At 40.4% G+C, this 20,138-nt stretch overlaps 1 protein-coding gene across 1 annotated transcript in view; it reads right to left on the minus strand.

The window, feature by feature from the left end:
• The window catches only part of ZC3H12C (zinc finger CCCH-type containing 12C), a 69,909-nt gene that overhangs the window by 32,067 nt on the left and 17,704 nt on the right, over positions 1 to 20,138 (minus strand). The window contains exon 3 of the mRNA XM_054974123.1: positions 4,825 to 5,588. Coding sequence (XP_054830098.1) covers positions 4,825 to 5,516 — 692 coding nt within the window. The 5' untranslated portion in view covers positions 5,517 to 5,588. The remainder of the gene's footprint in view (positions 1 to 4,824; positions 5,589 to 20,138) is intronic.

Below are 20,138 nucleotides of genomic sequence, written 5' to 3' on the forward strand. Positions count from 1 at the left end.
TTCCATCTTGCACTGTCAACAATAAGGTGGTAAGATGTCAAATTTGTGAAGAGAGTGATACTACAGGTCCACCCTCATTTCCTGAAAAACAACATTAACGCTGCCCGGGGAAGAGCTGCAGCATAGGCCCTTTCCCATGTGGTCACTTTTCCCATTACCACCCCCCTGCTAGTGTATCATGAGTAGGGATGTGCAATTTGGGTTGCGTGTTCAGTAAAAATTACTGAATTTTACCTGATTCAGTAAAATTTGGTATTACTGAGCTTAAATCTGTATTCCTGAATAAATACCGAACTCAAACTTACCAAATTAAGATGGTTGTTGTGGGTTTTCCGGGCTGTACTGCCGTGGTCTTGGCGTTGTAGTTCCTGACGTTTCACCAGCAGCTGTGGCTGGCATCTTCAGAGGTGTAGCACCAAAAGACAGAGATCTCTCAGTGTCACAGTGTGGAAAAGATTTTGGCAGGTCATTTATATCTACTCAGGAGGGGTGGGGTTGAGCTGAGTCATCCTGTAAGTTTCCCAGGGTGTGGAATGCTAATGGCGGGAGGCTTCACTGTATCCTGAGGAGGTTCTTTTGCATATGGATTGGTGCTTGATGTGCTAATCTTCTCTGCAGGGCTATTGTCGGGTATACAGTGTTTTGTTAGCCTGGTGTTTTTCAGAACTGGAAAAACTTTTCCACACTGTGACACTGAGAAATCTCTGTCTTTTGGTGCTACACCTCTGAAGATGCCAGCCACAGCTGCTGGCAAAATGTCAGGAACTACAATGCCAAGACCACGGCAATACAGCCCGGAAAACCCACAACAACCATCGTTCTCCGGCCGTGAAAGCCTTCGACATTACCAAATTAATTCAGTAAAAATTGGGAAGTGCAGCTGCACTGTTCCTTGCTGTTGCTTTGCTAAGGAACAGCAAAGAAACACTGCTTCCACCCTTTTTTAACCAGATGGGAGAGGGGAGTGAGGCAGAGGCAAAATGGAAGGGGAAAGAGAAGGGGGGGGGAGTGAGTGGCCAAACCTTGCAGGAGTGCCTTTTCAAATTGCTGGAGATTGAGAGAGACTTCCTGACTCGGCCCAGGACACACCAACTAGCTCCCCACAACCCACCTCACCTCTGCTGGAGCGCAGGCAGAAGAGGGTCTGGTGCAATCTACTGGAGGGGAGGCGAAGTGCACGATTACCAACTCAAAGGCACATGATGCGCACACACTGGCCAGGAGCAGCTCAGCAGCAAAACATACATCTTGGCGATAAAAGATGGGGGGGGGGAGTGGTTGTGGAAGCCATGGGTTAAATACCCTTGGCCCTGTCACCACTGGACCTAACTCTGCCTAGCCCCTGCGACTTTGGACTGCCTTGGATTATGACCACATATTGCTTTGGACTGCGACTGGATCCTGCTACCCAATGAGTGGATTCCTGTCTGCTGCTGCCTGCACTGAGACCTTCTGCACTGAGGACTTCTGCTCATACCTGGTTTGAGAGTTGTAGACTCACTGGTTTTTTTCTCTCTTTGGGGGGAGAGGGGAAGGGAAAAGGTTTTTTAATTTTTAATTTTAAAAACTGTTTTGCTGTGTGTAGAACATGCTTTGATTGAGCTTTTGTATATGATTTCTGGCTTTTGAAGTTATATTTACTGTTCATTTTGCTGCTTGTTCTTCGGGGTGTGTGTGTGTGTGTGTGTTATCCTGTGTGGGTAATTTGTTGTTTCATATTTATAGTTCCTATAAATTTTATTAAATTCCCTTGTTCTTCTAGGAGGGGGCTATTTTCCCCTGTTGTGGGTGCTTTCTTTGTTGTTGTAAAATGTTGTTGTTCTTTGGGGGGGGGGGCTTTCCCCTGTTGTTGGGACTTACTCTTTCTTTACAGAAGTTTGGTTGGTGTTTTTGTTGGGTTCTGTTTTCTGTTGGCATAGAAGATGGTTTGGCATTCAATTGTTTGGCATTCAATTGTTGTTGTTGGTTGTTCTTCAAGGGGTTTTTGTTGGGGTGCTTGGTCCATGTGTTTCTGCAGTGGGAGTCAGTTTGGAGTTTTCTCCCTCACACTAGGATCAAATGGAGTGGTTGGGGGCACCTTGTTCAAGGGCCCACAGAATTGGTCCTCAGTGTCCAATATCCCTGAAACTTGGGAGTCTTTAAAGGACAGCCAGGAGTAGGTCTGCTGAAAATCTGGTGGATTTTTTTTGCAAAATGCCACCCCAGCCCCCATAGTTCTTCCTATAGAGAATAATGGAGATTGGAGGTGGCTGGGGGCACCTTCTTGGGGGGGGGGCATAAAACGTCCCCTGGGTCCAATCTTTATGAAACTTGGGGGGTTGTTAGAGGACAGTTAGGAGTAGATCTGCAAATTTGGTGAAATTTGGTCAAAAAGTGACCCCCCCCCCCACAGGCCACCTGATAGCCTCGAACTGAGTTTCCCAATCTGAATTTTTTTCCAGTTCAGTATTACCAAACTGAATCAACCAATTTTTTCCCCCTATGCACACCCTTAGTCATGAGTGCTGGGCCTAAAGGTAAAGTTTTTACTATATACTTCTTTATCCTGATCACTTTAAATGGGTATCCATCTATACTTACTGGGACCAACAATTTATTATCAGCTACAAGATCTCCTCAGTAGTGTCTCAGGTTGATTGTTATAACTGCTTATACAGTTAGCTGAAGTATCACTTCTCTGCATTAGAAATTTATATAAAAGATCAGTAATTAACAATACAGCCTCCTAAATTGAGCAGAAAACAGGAATATGACTTTTTCAAAACTGACACATTACATAGTGTAAAACTGAACTATGAAACTTTGTGCAAATCATGAATGAGAGTAACTGAGTACAAGGTGTTTTGTATATGACAGGATTATCCAAAGTAATAGCAGATATTCTGTGTAACACTAGAGGTATTTCAGAGTAAATAAAATATCAGAAGTAAATGCACACATCATTCTTTAATGATGTGTTAATGCACAAGTACACGCACGTCACTGGCTCAAAGAATTTCACCATACCAATGCTTGGTTGTACAAAAAGGCATGTACAATTCTTGTCAAGATGATAAACACCAGATCGACAGGGTTAATACTGATTTTATATTGCAGAAAACTACTACTGAGCTCCAATTTGTTTTTATGACATGGAAAAGAATTCTAGTTTTCTTCCTCAAAGTAATCTTGTCCTATTAACTACAGATAGCATTGAAAACCGTGGCCTGTGCTAAACATAGCTTTAAACACAAATTAGGATTTGAACTTCCAAATATCCAGGCAAAACCATGGTTTAGGGCTCCTTGTTTCCCATATATTCCACACCTCCAGTTCTATGGTGCAGCTACCTCAAAAAGAGGAACAATAGCTTTAAACTATGGTGTTTCAAATCAGACTCTGTGCCATATCATGTTTAGTACAAACCATGATTTATAAATCCACACCCAAGATGCCTCATTCCAAAGGCCTACAGAATAACAACAGCCTCTGTTAGGAGTCTGGGAGTGAGGTTGGATTCTACTCTCTTGAAGAAAAAAAACAGATCAGTGGGGTGGCCAAGAGAACATTTCAATCTCTTAGCTTAATTTTGGGCAATCTGACTGCATTGATTCATACCATGCTAGCTTTAAGGGTGGACTACTATAACACCATGGGGGTGGGGGAGAAGGTCTACCAAGAAACTTAAGGAAGTACAGAATGCTGCAGCCTGTTGAAACACGTGTATCATGTCAATTTTGGAAGCACTGTGATGGCTGTCCATCAGTTTCCAGACTCACTTCAAGGCCTTGGTTATTACCTATAAAGGCTCTTCACAGCTCCCCTCAGCTGCCCCCCTCACAACTGCTCCTCTCAGTGCGCTCCTGCGCAGCAACTGCATTCCTCCACTAAAGGCCTACTTCGGGTCCCAATTTGTAGGCTAATTTGGACATTGAGACAGAAATTCATTTGCTGTGGTGCTGGTATTATGGAATGTCCTTCCACTGGATGTTAGGAAAGCCAGTTGCTTTTTAAGAGTCAGTTGACAGATACTGCCAAGTTCTTAAGATATGGTTGCCATTGTACTTTCTCAACGTCCCTAATGTTAACCCCTCGGACATTTGTTAGTTTAGGAGACAGGATTGTTATAGCCAAGTACAAAATAAAGGTGAAACATTCCATCGAGTCACAACCAACTCAAGGTGACCCCATTGAGTTTTCAAGGCAAGAGCTGAATAGAGGTGGTTTGCCATTGCCTTCTTCTGCATAGCAGCCCCAGTCTTCCTTGGTGGTCTCCCATCCAAGTACTGACCATGCTTAGCTTCCAGGCTCAGGTGAGATCAGGCTATTAGGGCTATTAGTCTGGGCTATTACGGCTGCTAAGTACAAAATAGACATTAATGACATGAATTCAATTGTGCACAGGACTCATCTCCAATAATAAGTTAAGGAATTTTTTAGCTATTCCCTTGAAGGCACCCTGTAAAATTGGGAATATGTTTATCATTCAATAAGTTTTCTGTGCATCTGTAATAGTGTGCTTTGGCATCAACCCTTTAGTCAAAGTTATAGCACTAAGGCTGACTGAATTCAAAAACCTCTCCATCACTATCTATGTTCAATGTTTTTATCCTTGGAATTTTTGCAACAAGTTCCATTGTTCATGAAGCAGGGTATATTGTGACTGATTTAGCATTACAAGTATTTGCTTACTATTCCATGTTTGGTTATGTGTTAGGCGAATGGATCATACGACAATTATATACAATACATGAGTTATACAAGAGTACAGTTATAAAATCTGTGCTTTAGCTGATTACCATTTAATCCTCAATATATAAGGAACACCATTCTTCTGTAACATACCTCATTGCCACATTGCTGCCATCAATAACTATAGGTCTCAGGTTATCACCATCCACTGGCACATCGTCCTGAAGGGGAGAGTCAGACCTCTGAGATTCAACAGAAGATGTCTCCCGTATTATGCTAGTATTAATATTACTTACACTCTGATCCGTCTCAGTTTTATTTCCAAGTTTGACAAGCTCTCCCAGTATATCATTGATTAAAGCATCAGTACCAAGCTTATTTAGTACAAGCTGAACCTGTTCTTCAGAGTAACCTAACTTAAGTGCAAACTCCAGTTTGGTTTGATATTCTTTTACCACGTCAGGGGGTTTCTTAATTTCTTTAGATACTATATGGGCTTCTTCTAGCTTAAGGTCCTGCAAGATTTCATTGCGTTTTAGTATATGGGGTTCCAGGCAAGGAGATCTACACAGTTGTCTGTGAGTCTTAGGCAACGAGCATGATTCTGTTCCAGTGTTAGTTGGTTGTTCTGATTCATTATCAGAATTTGTGCTTGCCTCAGAATCACAACTGGAGCTCTCAGTTTCTTCAGATGTCTCCTTGTTCGTATCCTCCTTCCTAGAGTTAATTTTATCCATTGTTGGTTTCTCTACCATCGACCACGGTGCAATTGCACTTATCTGTGTCTCAGCACTGTCCTCATAGAGGTGGCCTAGGTCATGCCCCAAGTGATCCTTCAAGCCCATGAAGCTGCCGCATGTACTTGGCTCCACTTTGTTGGTTTTCTTGTATTCCTGAATATAAAATATTCTGTGTTCCTAAAAAAATGATAAAGTAGGAACCAGTTAGACATTGGGTTATTTAGAACTTCTATTGCAATTTTCACAGGATGTCATTTATTTGCTTTCCTGTGGGTGGCTGCAAACTAGTGTGGTGAAACCTATAAGGAACTCAGCTGAATGAAAGAAGTTTGTCAAGCTTCAAAAATTAGTTTTGCCAAACTACGGCTAGCCTCTGACCCTTGGATAGGTTTTCAACCAGATGTCAAGGCCCCAAGCCAATAAAGCCTTTTAGCAGTTCAGCAACAAGGCAGCTCATTTAATGGCCATGTGCACGTAATCTAATTGCAAGGACAAGGACTTGTACAAAACAATGGGCCATATGTCTTAAAAGATGGAAATACATTTAGGAAAAGCTTATACTGTTATAGTATTGCCAGAAGTTTCCAAATGCCTATTTATCTTTGATTATGAACAGGCAGCTTGAATGCTTTTCAGACTTATAAGGCTGGAAGAGACTAGGGCTACAGTCCTACAAAGCACTTTATGAGAATAATTCCTATGGAACAGACTCGAGCAGGATTCTGAATAGACCTGTTAAGGATTAATCTTTGTGTGTCATCCTGATCTGTAGAAATGAAGTTCACACATCAATGCATAACATATATTTGCTAGTGAAATTACAAACACATGATGTATCAATACAGTACTTGTTCCAATAGTTTATAAATTGTGGCATCCTTCTAATATGTAAAAATACTATGAATTTTTAAAATTTGTGCACTAATACTTTTAAAAATGTATACTGGTATAGTTGGTATCATCCCAGAGCTGATGCCTACCTAAGCTATAACTCTCTTAGTCACAATAACCAGATTGCTTACCCCGGTCTTAGTATTCTAGGAGTCTTGGAACTATTTTGTTCAGTATAGCTTGCTAAAAATTAATTCAGACCACAATATTCTGAGAAAAACTTGAAGAGGGGCAGACCAAAGGGTACCTGCTATTCACACAGTACCAGATGTGTCCAGCAAAAACTAAGCCACAGAAAGATGAAGCCCTTTAAAGATTTATAGTCCAGTATTTTTATTTTGTTTTTAAGACAAGAACTTTTACAAAGGCAGCATAATTCTCATTGTCAGAAAAGTAACAGTTTTACATCCTTAAATGGTGGTTAATAATAAAAAACCACATCAGCAAGATTAGGCATGTCTCCCAAAATATAAACTAAACTTTTTCAGCAAGCAGGGCACATTTTGGTATTGTTAACTTTGTGGCTGCAAAGACACCAAGAACCGTCTGCTGATATGCAAATTTTTATTCATTTCAGTCACACAAAGTTTTTAACTGTGTGCAGCCTACATAAGATGAAGTGTAGGATCTCCCACCTAGATGGCCTCAAAGCACTTGACATCCCTGCACTGGACATGACAGACAGGATCTCTGTAACTGTAAGGGGCTTTAAAAAGGATCCTAAGGATACCTAGGTCAGTTGAATATATACTCACTGGGGGGTTGGAGTGGGAGAAGCAGGATATAAGTATCTAAAATAAAAATAATAAAAATAAATTGTTGAACATTTTCTAAAAAGTTTAAAAGATATTTGCCCCAATCCAGAAGAAATAATGAGTACAAAAAATAAACTTTGGCTTAGCAGCTGTCTTTCTAGTTGAGGTTCCATATGCTGTGATGGGGGCAGGGAAATCCCTCTGCATCCTGGGCTTTGGTTGTGGGTACAGCAGACACTGATTGCACAATGCTGATTACCTGGAAGGTCTTATTCCAGGCACTCTCTCCTACCCTCCTTTCTCAACAAATGACGAATACTGTCACAGCTGACAAAAGCTACCATCTGTTCGGCAAAGATCCTCACACACTGTAACGTACAGTCAACCCCACGTTCCAGATGAGGGCATGTGGATTGGTACCAACAGGTATCAAATAAATATATTTTCCATTCAGAACACATGCTTAGGTCATCTAAAATGCACTATGGAAAACTTTTTACCATTTTTACCTATAAAACTGGTTTGTGAATATAAAATAGTCCCCATATTTTTTCTTGACAGTGCACTTGAAAAAAATCTGTGTCTTCCTTTTGGGTAAGCAAAATAGTAGGTATAGCTCATCCTATCTAGTAGAGTCTCAGGGTGAGTAACAGAAATTTTACTGAAAAGATATGATACTGAAGTAACACAAAATCTAGGCAAAGTAAAACACTTGGGAGCAGGAAGAAGGTAAAGTGTTCAAACAAAAATATCCATTTTACAGGGCAAATTTTAAGTGAATAAGGAGCCTAATTCTTTCCCATCTTCTTGTTTAATCTTATCCCAATATTTTGCTATCTCTTCTTGTATCATGGCTCTAAATACCAGCTTTTTGCTCAGGTTTTAAAAGTTAGTTCTATAAGTTACGTATGTTTTATTACACAGTTTAACCAAACTTTTTTCCCTTCATTTTACATTTGGAATATGAAATCATGAACAAACATTTGTTTGTTTAAACTAGTTTAGTTGTACAAAAACATCTCTATTCATTTCTTATAATTCTAAATAGTGTTTAAGGGTGCATAGCTCAACAGTGCCTCTAAAGAGGATAGCAGTGGTAACAAAAATAAATACTTTATAAAAATAACAATCTTCAAGTTCATTCAAACAATGCTGCAGTCCAAACAAGGCAAATGCAGGAAGTAAAGCTGGACGACATGGTGATTTACTAACTATGGCAATTCACTCATAGCCCATTGCCACTAACAAATCACAACACTATCCTAATAAAAGAATACAGTTCAAAACCCACACTTTGGCTGCCTTCATAAAACTAGCACCAAAAAAAGTGTCTTAAACAAGAAAAACCTATGGAAAGCTATGTTGCTAAGCAACCAGCTTTTCGTTGCTAGGATGCACTCCTTTAACAAGCCATCATGAATGCTAGCACAGCGCAAGAATAATTTGGTAGGAACAAAGCCTATGAAAAAAGACGGGGACTTAAGTGCGTCTGGTATACCCTTGGAGAACAATGCAGCTGCCAAACCAATCTGGAAGCTCCGACATCATTGTTCCATAAACCCTGCAATCTGCTCTGACTAGAGGAAGTATATTTAATGGGCAACACTTTTAAGCTGGACTGAAAAGTTTAGGTCAGCTCATGTATTGCAATAGTAATACAGTGAGATAATGGGTCACTCACCAAATCCATGCACTGTGAAATGCTGCCTTGACACTGAACATTCCACTACCTGGAAACAAGTGCCATCGATACAATCAGATGAACTTTTATATTTATTACTGAGGAGTGTTTTTTGTTCGGTCTATACACAAGAGATGTAGACCAGGAAAGGATGTTTAAAGTGGGAAAGTGCTTACCAAAGCGCTTTGGGAAAAGTATACAGCGCTTACCAAAGCAGCCAATGTAAGTTGCAGTTTCATATGGACATTACAAAAGAGATTTTTGTACTTAATCTTTCAATGACAAGCAATGGAAACATTTAATATAGCGCAATCCCACACTTCCTGACAACAGAAACAAAAAAATGTATTTCACAAAATGCTTGCTTGCTCACCTTGAAGATAGTGACTTGGAAATAAATCTCAGTGGTTACAATGGAATTTACTTTAAAGCAGCCTAAAGACCAGAAAATGATTTTTTCTGAACATTAACAAGAAGAGGTAAAACACATTTAGTTCTCATGAGGCAGACAAAGCTATTGGTTCAAGCACCGAACTGTATTAAATTAATTGTTCTATTTTAAAGACAAGATTTAATGATCATCATGGCTTGTAATTCCAACATATCGTTCCTACTAGCACTTCAGTAGTCTACACTTATACATTTATCTCTTCATGAAATCTCCAGTTAATACCATAAGAAGCTAATCTTTAGAAACAACATTTCCAAGTGATGCACTCCGATAAAAAAAAAAATCCTTCAGGAATAAATAAACGCAGTGGATGTGGGATGGAAAATGCTAAGTACTCTTCTTGAGCCATTATTGAAAGAGGCCTTAAGAGATACTAAGATTCTTAAACTTGAATGAATTTACACTGATATTCACTAGAAACGTTATCTTTTAGGTTAATTTACTTGTCATAAGTTTTATTTTAATGCTTACATCTTGAGACATTAAAATCATTTTAAAAACCAACATTTAAAGAAGAGCACACAGAGTCCATAGAATGTGCAACTACTGTTTGTTATCTCTCATCTTCAGTATTCCAGACTCTCTGGCAAGCTTCCTTATCACTAAACAGCAACATTTGAAATCTCATTCATATGCTTTAAATGACAAGTTTTGTTGAGGTCCAAGAGATCACATTCTTTTTCAATATGTATGATTTAAACAGGGAACATGTGTAAGTCGTCTAAATGGCCAAGACACTGTAAGCAACACAAACCAAAATAATGAATATGTAATAAATATCTACTGCGTGAGTTTTTATGTATTTAATTACCATTTTATTTCAGAGAGTGATGCAGACAAGAACCCTCACTCTAACAAAGGAAGGATGTCCCGTTGAACAGATTGGTTAATGCTCTGGGGCAACAGATGTCTACTGGAACTGCAGGAGACCAGCAACTGGTGGCCTGCCCATCTTCTGAAAACTTTCAATAGACTTATGCATATGTTCACACAATAGGGCATGTGATATAAATGCAAACCTCTTTTTAACCCTTTCACATTCCCCTCTACCCATATAGGAAGGATCTTTTCTTTATGGAGTATTAATTCAAAGAATAATATGTTCTTCCCCCAGATAGCTGAATGCAAAATACAAAACAGACTAAAGTAAATAATGAACTCCAGAAGTATACAACAGTAAATCATATATACTTACAAGACGCAGGTTTGGACTCACAAAAATACCACTGATGTAAATGGCAACATTTACTTTGATGTTAACAAAGCTGCACCTTTTGACTACATCATGTTACAAAGGCAACTAAAGTTTAGTTATATCACAAGAGCTATCCCTTTAACACAAATAACTGAAATTCTTCCCAGCCTTACACCAATTATTCTTACCAAAATAGGGTAGACTTTCCAAGGCCAGATGACAAGTGAATTTTAACTTTTCAAAGACTATAAAAATTCAGTGGTAATTTTTAAAAAGTTCCTGTTGACCATCAGCCATTTTCAAGCTTCTGGTAAACTATCACTTCTGATCTTAGTTCACTGATGTATCAAATGTAAAAGGACACATTTTTAAACAATTTTTGGCACTTCAGCTTTTTAAAACTCTTTTCTGCTCTTTTAATGTGGGATGGATCAGAAAAATAAAATTACGAGCCATGGCAAGGGCACGTCTAAATACTTACGTGAACTGGAAAACACACTGACACTGGTTTCTTGTAGCAGCTCCAGAAGCAACTCCTTAACACGATTTCAGCTGCAAACTTCCAGGCAGGCAAGCAGAACAATGAGTGGTTGACCAGATGGGATGGCAATGTCTTTGCTTAACCTATTACTGAGCAGAACGGCGACCAATCACAGGCCACAGAAGGCTCACAATTAGTTGGCCAGGCAGATGCAAGGCAACCTCCCCACCCTGTGTCAGGTTTGTAGGTTTCTAAGAGAAGCAAGTTGATGTCATTCTCAGGGTTTGCCCCGGGCAGCATGTGTATTAAGGAGGGGTGTGCAGCAACAATAGGCCATACAAAAGAGACTAGCAGGCAGCTGCTGTATGAGAGCCAGAGTCATTAGGGAGCAGGCTGCCAACAAGAAACACCTGGCCTGGGCAGACTTCAGCTTTTCCTCATTGTTTCTAATTCATGAAACAAAGAAAGGGAATTATTTTTAAGTAGTAAAAGTTGCAAGATTCTACTAGAAAAAAACTCAACAAAAAACTCCATGGCTTATTCTGCCACAAAGAACATTTAACTTTTATTTGGGGGTAGGGTAGGGAGGGTGGAGACAGAGAGGCAACAATATAGGAATAGTAGCGTAATTATACCGGTGTTCTCCCCCAGCTACAAAAAGTGAAATTAAATTGAGAGAATGAAAAAGCAGCACATGGAATTACTTCCAAAAGTGTTCAATTTCTTGAAGCGTTTGTTTGTGTTTTCATAAAAGGCTACAAAACCTCCGTTCAAGCACTGCATTGTGTGTCAGAATAAGTGCATTTGAGTATCAATGGAACTGGGAAGTGACAGATGACAACTGGGGGGGGGATACCACTTTAGCAATCTCATTATCAGGTTTCTAACAGCCTTGGAAAAAAATAATGTTCAGAGGAAAAAAAGTTGTGATAATAACATAGTGGATTTGCTTATTCAGTTTCATTGTGTTTAATGTGTTTGTGAGAGACTCAATCATTTGGTGGATATATTATTAACCTCAAAATCTCCCTGTATTCCTGCTGTTTTGATAATTGTGATGATAAAAAAAAACAGGTCAACCCCAATTTTTAAACATTTTGGTCATAGAAAGATAAAATCATCCTTTACAATCGATACGATCTTCTATTTTATAACACTACTTCCAAGAAGAGTTTCATTCTAAGAAAGCCAACAGTTTTTCACAAGAGTCCATGTTGTATTGGAATGAAGAACACTGAAGTATCTTAAACAATGTTCTACAGATAGGAAATACTAAAAAACCTTTAGAAATAACCACTGTCTATTCATAGGCAAAGGAGACCTACTAGAAAATTCTGAGTAAGATCTCAATGGAGCCAACAAAACGAATAATTTACTGTAAGGTATAGCTTACTATAACCAGTTAAATTTTGGTTTCAAAATAAACCAAAAGGTTCTCATGCAATTTTATGCAATATACTGGAACCTGTATTGTCTAGACATTCATATTTACAAAAGTTAAATCAGTGGCAGAAGTTTATAGTATATACACTGCTTCGCTTCTGGGGTGGCAGCAGGCGAATTTACAAATATGGAAATACACCATGCATACAAAAACATCTAAAAAAATATTCATAAAAAAACCACCCATGTCTTCAGACTGTCATGACTTTTTTGAGGTTTTTAATCAGAAACAGGGGGAGTCTCCTCTCTTACTTCTGCCATTGTGAGCACAAAGGAAAAGAGAAAACGACCCAAGGCCACAGCAGGAAGCCTGATTCTCCAGTACTGGATTAAGCTTCTTTGCAAACAGCAAATAAAGGCAGTGATCTGAAAAAGCTAATCAGTCCCTGCTGTGGTATTTAGACTACCTCAGTTACTGGTATTGGATAATGTTAAGCATATTAAAACATCTGTAGGTGAAATGAGGGAGCCCTGTCTGGTTTACCCAGTTTTAAGCACCATCCTGCAGTCTATGCAGCGTCATTGTGTTAGTCTATTTGGTGATAGGTATTTTTCACAAAGAACTGTTCATTTTGGTAGGGAGGACAAGCATGACCTTAACAAAAACAAGTTAACTTAGGAGCTCTAAGAAGCACGCATTCAATTATATCCTAGTTCAGGAGACTACTCTGGTCGTTATCTGTGCACTGAACATAAAGTTAGTTATGTGTAGAAATTGCTGCCCAATACAGAGTTACAAATAGCACTTTGTCTGTCCTACCTACATATATGATCTTTACTCTATACTTCTTGTATCTGACAAAGTAGGTTCTAGCCCCCTCCAAAATAACTTAATACCACCCCCCAAAAAACTGCCCATCTTTCAGCTGTTGCAGGATAGTTTCTTCTAAACATCACTCTTGTACATCTTAGCAAAAAGAATGACTTTAGGTACATTTAATTTAAGCTACCGGAAAGAGAAGTCATGAAAAATGTGATGATAATGATCAGGGACTTTTTTCCCAATGCTGAGCGACAGGCTTCAAACTGTTTGGCTCAAGAACACTCGCAAAGTTTCCCATAAGCTCATCTTGTAATTAGTTTTTCAGAGCTTTCTCAAAGAAGAATTGGAAAAAGTGTTGGGTTGCTCTAAAAACTCTTCTTGAAAGCTTTGAAAATCTAAGCCTGGGGAGCTCACTCCTAGGGCTCCTGACAGTCCTCCTCCTTCCCCAAACAAACCTGTTTGTAGGAGGGTAGGGAGGAAGTGAGGGTGGTGTAGGGTGGGCTGGCAATAGCATAGGCTCTGTGTCCTTAATGATTGAAACTCCTGAACATGCCAAAAATATCCTTGGCCCCTGGGATGCAGGGGGGGGGGTGTAATTTTCAATGCCACCTGGCCTCTATCTTAAATTATGAATCCTATGCATTCCACTACCAGTGGGACCTCCTCCATAAAAGTTTCCTCCCTCCCCCCATCATTATGAGCCAGACCCAAACTTTGGGTAGCTCCTTCGGGGATTTCAGGCTTGGGAAGTTCACTTTTGAAGCCCACAGTTCAAAAATACACAGCCTGAACATCCAGAAGAAAACTGTACTGCCATGCACATCAAATTTGGATTATGGCAGCCAATGGTTCAATAAGACATTGTGAATGATGGTTTGGAGACCAGGAACATGCCCCAGGCTCATGCACTCCCTTTGTTCCCTCTCATGAGCAGATTCTCCCTTCTTTTGCAATTTGTGATAATCATAGCTGGCAGGCAAACAATTATTAGCACTAATTAGGACTAACTCAAAACCATGTCTGCAAACCAAACCCACAGTCTTAGATCATGGTTTGGAAGTGAATACTTGCTCTTACGACTCCTGGCCTTTGTGGCTTATGAAGGAATGGATTTGCAGTGCCCCCCTCCCCTTGGTCCCTTTGAAATGGTCTTCAGGAGGTAGGAAACCCTACAGCTGTCCCAAGTCCCTGCCTGGCAGTGCCACCCCTTTCCCTTCTTCCCTGGGGTTACTAAAACCAAAAAGGTTAACAACTGCTGGCACCAGCAACTCCAAAAGTATCTCCTGCGAAATGGAACTGCACATCTACTTGTGGTGTTGCTGTATAAAGGCTCTGCCTGATTGCTGTGCTTCCCACATCACTCCTAAAAGCTAGCATGGGAGCAATCTATCACAACTTTACAATTTTGAGCTATCATGCTCCAGGGATGGCTAACTTACCTGCTGCCCCTCTTTGTTACTGCACTTCAGATAGCAAGACCAAATAGGTGTGGAGTGATCAAGCTTGGGAAAGAAAGTTTAATGAATGAATAAAAATAAATGCACAGTTTGTTCAAGCATTTGGGCTGATCAAGAGTAAAAAGAAAAGGTGAAAGCATGTAATCCCCTTTCCCTAATGATGTTTAGATAGGATAGTATTTCTTGAAGTGGCAGAAGTTTAAAGTTCAGCACCATCTTAGTTCTCAATGCTGGGATTCTCTCCATTGTCCCTCACCACATGGGCTAGATGGAGACCCTTGTTAAAGGCTTAACCCTTTTGGGAACCCCCACTCCAGAAGGGGGTAATGCAGCCTTTCCTGCTTCAAGAAGGGTTTACTATCTAGCCAAAGCCTCTTTCCCTTTGGAGATGGCAATGCCATTCTCTTACTTCAGTCAGAGCCACTGGCATACATAAGCAATCAAGTAGCCTGTGTATGGAGCTTTATGGCTCATCCCTCAGCCCCCTCCTCACCCAGTTTGGAGTTTGCAACTGGGTTTCAACACAGAATGCAGTCACAAGTATTGAAATAGTGGGGTGAGGGCATTGCTCCACATAGCTAATAATACACTGCTTTAGCAGGGTCTCCCTGGCTGATTACAAGCTTCCTATGGGAGGTTGTGAAGGCCTGGAATGTTTAGGGTTTTGCAGACCAGAATCAAAGCTTTGATATTTGCCTGGAAACTTGCCCACGATCAATAAAATTGTTTTCATATAAGTGTCAAAGTGATAGGCTCACTTGACATCAAGCAAAACCAGCAGCATTCTGCACCCACTGTAGCTTCCAAATCATCTTCATGAGGAGAAATATAATAATCTGACACTGGCAGGTCTCTGATTTCCAGCAAAGGATAAAGATAATAAAGATAAAGCAAAGTTGGTAAAAGGTACTTCAATCCACAGCTGGCATCTAGGAACAGAACTGTCCCAACAAGGACCCTATGTGAATGTTGTACTTTAAGGCGAGCATCAATAGCAGGCCTTAATTTGCATGCTAAGTTTTTCTGTGATCTTTTTCAGAAAGGGAATTTTGAGTCTCACTGGTTTATAGAAAAAACAGAGACAGTAGTTGGACTTTGTAAATAGCTATGGAGTAGATATGGGCACAAACCAAAAAACAAACCAAAATTTGTGACAAACCAGGCTGGTTTGTGGTTTGTGAACTAGTGGTTTGTCAGATCCCATTTCTGACGAACCGCCACAAACTTTAGGCTGGTTCATTTGGTTTGTTTTTCAGCTCATCATTGCAGACAGCCTGACACCGATCAATCAGTTTCCTAGGCAACAGGGGACCTTCTGCTGACCCGGAAGTGACCTTCTGCTGACCCGGAAGTGGTGATTTGCTGGCCCAGAAGTGACAGTTTCACAAACCAAAACGAGCCGATTGGTGAACTGGGGCAGGTTCGTGAAAGTTTGTGGTTCGTGAAACGTGACGAACCACGAACTGCATGGTTCGTTTTTTTTCTGGTTCATGCCCATTTAACCGATTAATTTTCTCTTGCCTGAAAGAGCTGAGTATAAACAGAACCCAGTACCAGTTGAAACAGCTCTGCATTTAACACACAATGCAGGCTTGACCAGGACTCACCATCATATCATGAGGCATCTTTCTTTCTCTAAATGTTAAAATTCTGGTTTTGTTACATCCAGCCTGAGGAACAGTTCTGTTAAGCTTGAAAGCTCACACAGTAATTTGTCATTTGGTTGGTTCTAAAAAAAGGTAGTATGCGGATTATGTTCTTTTTAAAATTTTATTTTACTTCTGGATTGGCACAGCTGCTAACAACCTCTTTCTTCTTCTGGCCAGCATTCTACTATCATTTCTGGTTTTGTCTGGATGGAATTTACAATTATTCTTTCACCGAGACCACTACAGAGCAAAAACATGCATTCACAGAGCTCACTGCTTCCCTCTGGGGCAGAGGAAAAGAAGGATGAGCTGGATGCCATCAACACATTTACAGTGCAATCCTAAATAGTGTTATACCTCTGTAATTCCACTGATCACATACTATAACATGGAATGACCTCTCACAAGTGGATTTCTCATAGATGTTAAAAAGACACAGGAGGACCTTGAGAAATCCCATCACTGGTCACTTCCCACAGGGAAGAAAAACAGCCTCTCAGCTCCAGTACCAACTTCAATAACCTTCTTTGCAGGAAGGGACAAAGCACCACCTTCTGATCAGCTGTTCTGAAGGACACTATGGTTGATCATCTCAAAAGTCACTGAGAGGCCCTTGAGAGTCAGCAGTGTCATACCTTCTCTGTCTTTCTTGCAACAAAAGTAATCTTTCAGGGCAACCAAGGCAAACTCTGTCCTGAATCCCAGAAAAAAACCAAACTGAAACAGGTCAAAATACTCCACTTCATCCAACAGTACCTGGAATTAACTAGGTGCCACCCTTCTAAGTATCATTTGTGCCCGAAAACAGCAGACTGAATTCTAGTCTATAAATATTTAGGTCAATAAATCTAATGATAGTTCAGGGGTCCCCAACATTTTAAAGACTACATGTACATCTTCAATTCTGACAGGGTGTGGGCACAGCAACAAAATGGCTGCTGCAGTGGCAGAGCCAGCTACAAAACGGCTGCTCAGCTTACCTTCAGTCACACAGTGAAGATAAGTGGAAGATGAAGATGGTACTGTGGAAGCAGTGAAGATGGTACTGTGGAAGCAGCTTCTGCCAAAGCAAATCTGTACAGCTAATCAATCTCCAGTGGACAATCAGAAACCTGGTCCCATTTCACTTTCTGAAAACACTTGGCAGGCACAAGGAAAGGTGTTGGTGGGCACAGTTCTGCCCATGGGCACCACGCTGGGGATCCCGTGACAGTTTCTTAATGAGGGGCCTGACAACTACCCCCTTCAACACAGCCCCAATATACTCTCCTCCCTGAGTGATGCATTTCACCACTAAACAGATCCAAGTTATACAAACATAATACCATTTTATCATTTAGATACATCTTGACAGCTTTCTCTGAATCATTTGCTTAAAAAATTTCTTAGAAAGATCTGGATATTGCCCAATATTATTTTTTAAATGTCAGGGCAATTTTAGTCATTTATGCACATGCTGTCAGAAAAGCATTCATTTCAGTTCTGCAACCAGTATAGTACATTTCCTACTAGAAACAACAGTAACAAAGAAATCTTAGCAGGAACAATGTAGGGTTCTTGTCACATTAGTAATAGGGTATAATGGCATTACCAGAAAATACACAGGGCAGATGAACAAAGAAAGCTCTAGTTCTGCACCAAAGCCCTCAGATTCAGCAAACTGAGCAGTCTAGCCATCATCACCTACTGCTATATTTAAAACACAATGCTGAAATTTAAGAGGTTATTACAGGTCACTGAAAAGCAGTCTGCTTAGCCATTCCCAACCCCTCTGCACTGCTTAGCCTTGAGGGGCCAGTGATTCTCTAATCTTAAGTCTCAGCAAAACAATGAGACTAGGCATCAGAGTTCATTGCTGAGTTATCTCTGAGCATAACTCTAAGGATCTCAACAGATGCTGCGGTATTTGGTGAGGCTTCATTTATTGGGTCAGGAAAAAAACCAGCCACCAAGGGAACAGTGCTTCTCAGCAATTGTTTTTCATTTTTAAAACTGACAGATTTTAATTGTAAGCCTCTTTGGAAGCCAATCTAGCCATAAAGTGAGGTATAAAATACTTCCAAGAAAACTTCAAAGCCCAGGAAAGCAGATACTTTAAATTTATTCATTTCAATCCACTGATCATTTTCTAACTCGCTTTTCTCCCAGTGGGACTCAAAAGTAAATCATGATATTCATTCTAAAACCAAAGCATAATAAAAACACAATAATACCTAAAACAACAGATAACACAAATCTCTACTGTAACCAAAACCACCAGCAGGCACAGCTTTCATGGGAATGCCTGCCTAAATATGTCCATCTTACACAGCCTTCTGAGAGCAAAATGGGTACCATCATCATGTCTAGTTTGGTCCTGAAACACAGCAACAAGGGACCTCAATTATATCATACAGGAAGCCATTCCACCAAGTAGGGGCCATCACTGAAAAGGTTTTAGAATAGGCAGCCATCAATCTCACAAGGCTCATTCAGCTGAAAGATGAAGGAGGACATATCAGGAGAAGTAGTCTTGCAAGTACATGGGTGCTTGGCCATGAAAGACTTTACAGAAAATAACAACACCTTGAATTGAACCCAGAAGCTAACAGGTAACTAGTGTGAGGCCTGTATTTTAGTTCCAAATAGTAAATGAACTGTCATATTCTGAATCAACTGAAGCTTCCAAATTGTCTTCAATGGTAGTCCCATGTAGAATGTACTATAATAATATAATCTCACTAGTCTATCATACCTTACTTTTCCTAGTTGTGCCTCACTAGTGTCAAAAGTGGATTTTAATAAACTATGGAAACATGTGTTTACTGGATCAGTCCAGACTAGGAGGTAAGTGGTAGGCAACCTCAAGTATACCATCTTGCTTGGCAAGCAGGTCCAGTTCTCTGCCCAAGCAACCAAAGCAAGCTTCTGAGGCACTGGCAGTGTTGCTGAAACTGCCATGGGAAAAAGTGTCTGCCATGGCTTATGCCTGTTCATTGCATCCCAGACATCTGCAGCCATCAGCTGGGTCTAGTGTGACCTCCAAAGGTGTTGGCAGTGCCCCTGGGAATCACTTTTCACCCAGAATGTCTAGTCAAGTATAGCCTTTGTCTCTCCCACCATTTTGTTTTCTGGCACATCAACATCTTTACATGTAGATGTTGACATTTTTCTGGTGCTCAAGTGAAAAAGATAGCCTACATTGGCACTAAGCCTTCATGCACAGCTAGTTAGATGCCCACAAATCTATTAAATAAGGCATACTGACAACTATGGCCATTCACTGTCCCTTGTTCCACCACGTGCTACTCAGAAGTACTTTTCCTACGATGATAGGTGTTTCATTTTTAGCCACTGTGGCTAAAAAGTCATTGATGAAACCTATTCTTCTGGATGGTAGGTAATACTGGGGGTTTGAATGTTAGCTGATTAGACATGAATAAATATAGCTATTGTCTGAAACATACAACATAAAAATCTCCATTACAGTTTCAACTAAAAAGGTCAGCAGAAGCAGAGTAGAATCCATGACAGGGGCGAGGGGATACCAATAGAGGTTATAGGCTTTCAATACATATTCAGGTACACTGAAATGATGACATGGATGTTATACTGCTGAATACCAATCTATTTACAAACAGACTGCAATTCTTCAAAGGGCAGATACATGAAAGCATTCATAAATTGAGGCTGGGAGCGGGTAAAAACACCCATGCACACCACCCTCATCCCACCCTGCCCCATCCTCACATGCATACATTTAGCCCCAAAGGAAGAAAATCCAGAAATCCACTTGCCAGCAGTGATCATTCCTTTCTCCACAAGTATCCTTGTCCCACATGCCCACCTCAAAGAACTGTGGAGGACATGAGGAAGGGGACACTTTCTCTACTTTCAACACAGAGATAGGAAAGGGGTAACTACTTCCCCTTCTGGCTGCTTTTCAGAAGCTGCTCCTGCAAAAGACACACATGAAGGTAGA

This window comes from Eublepharis macularius, chromosome 3 (assembly GCF_028583425.1).
Source record: "Eublepharis macularius isolate TG4126 chromosome 3, MPM_Emac_v1.0, whole genome shotgun sequence".
Taxonomy (NCBI): Eukaryota; Metazoa; Chordata; class Lepidosauria; order Squamata; family Eublepharidae; genus Eublepharis; species Eublepharis macularius.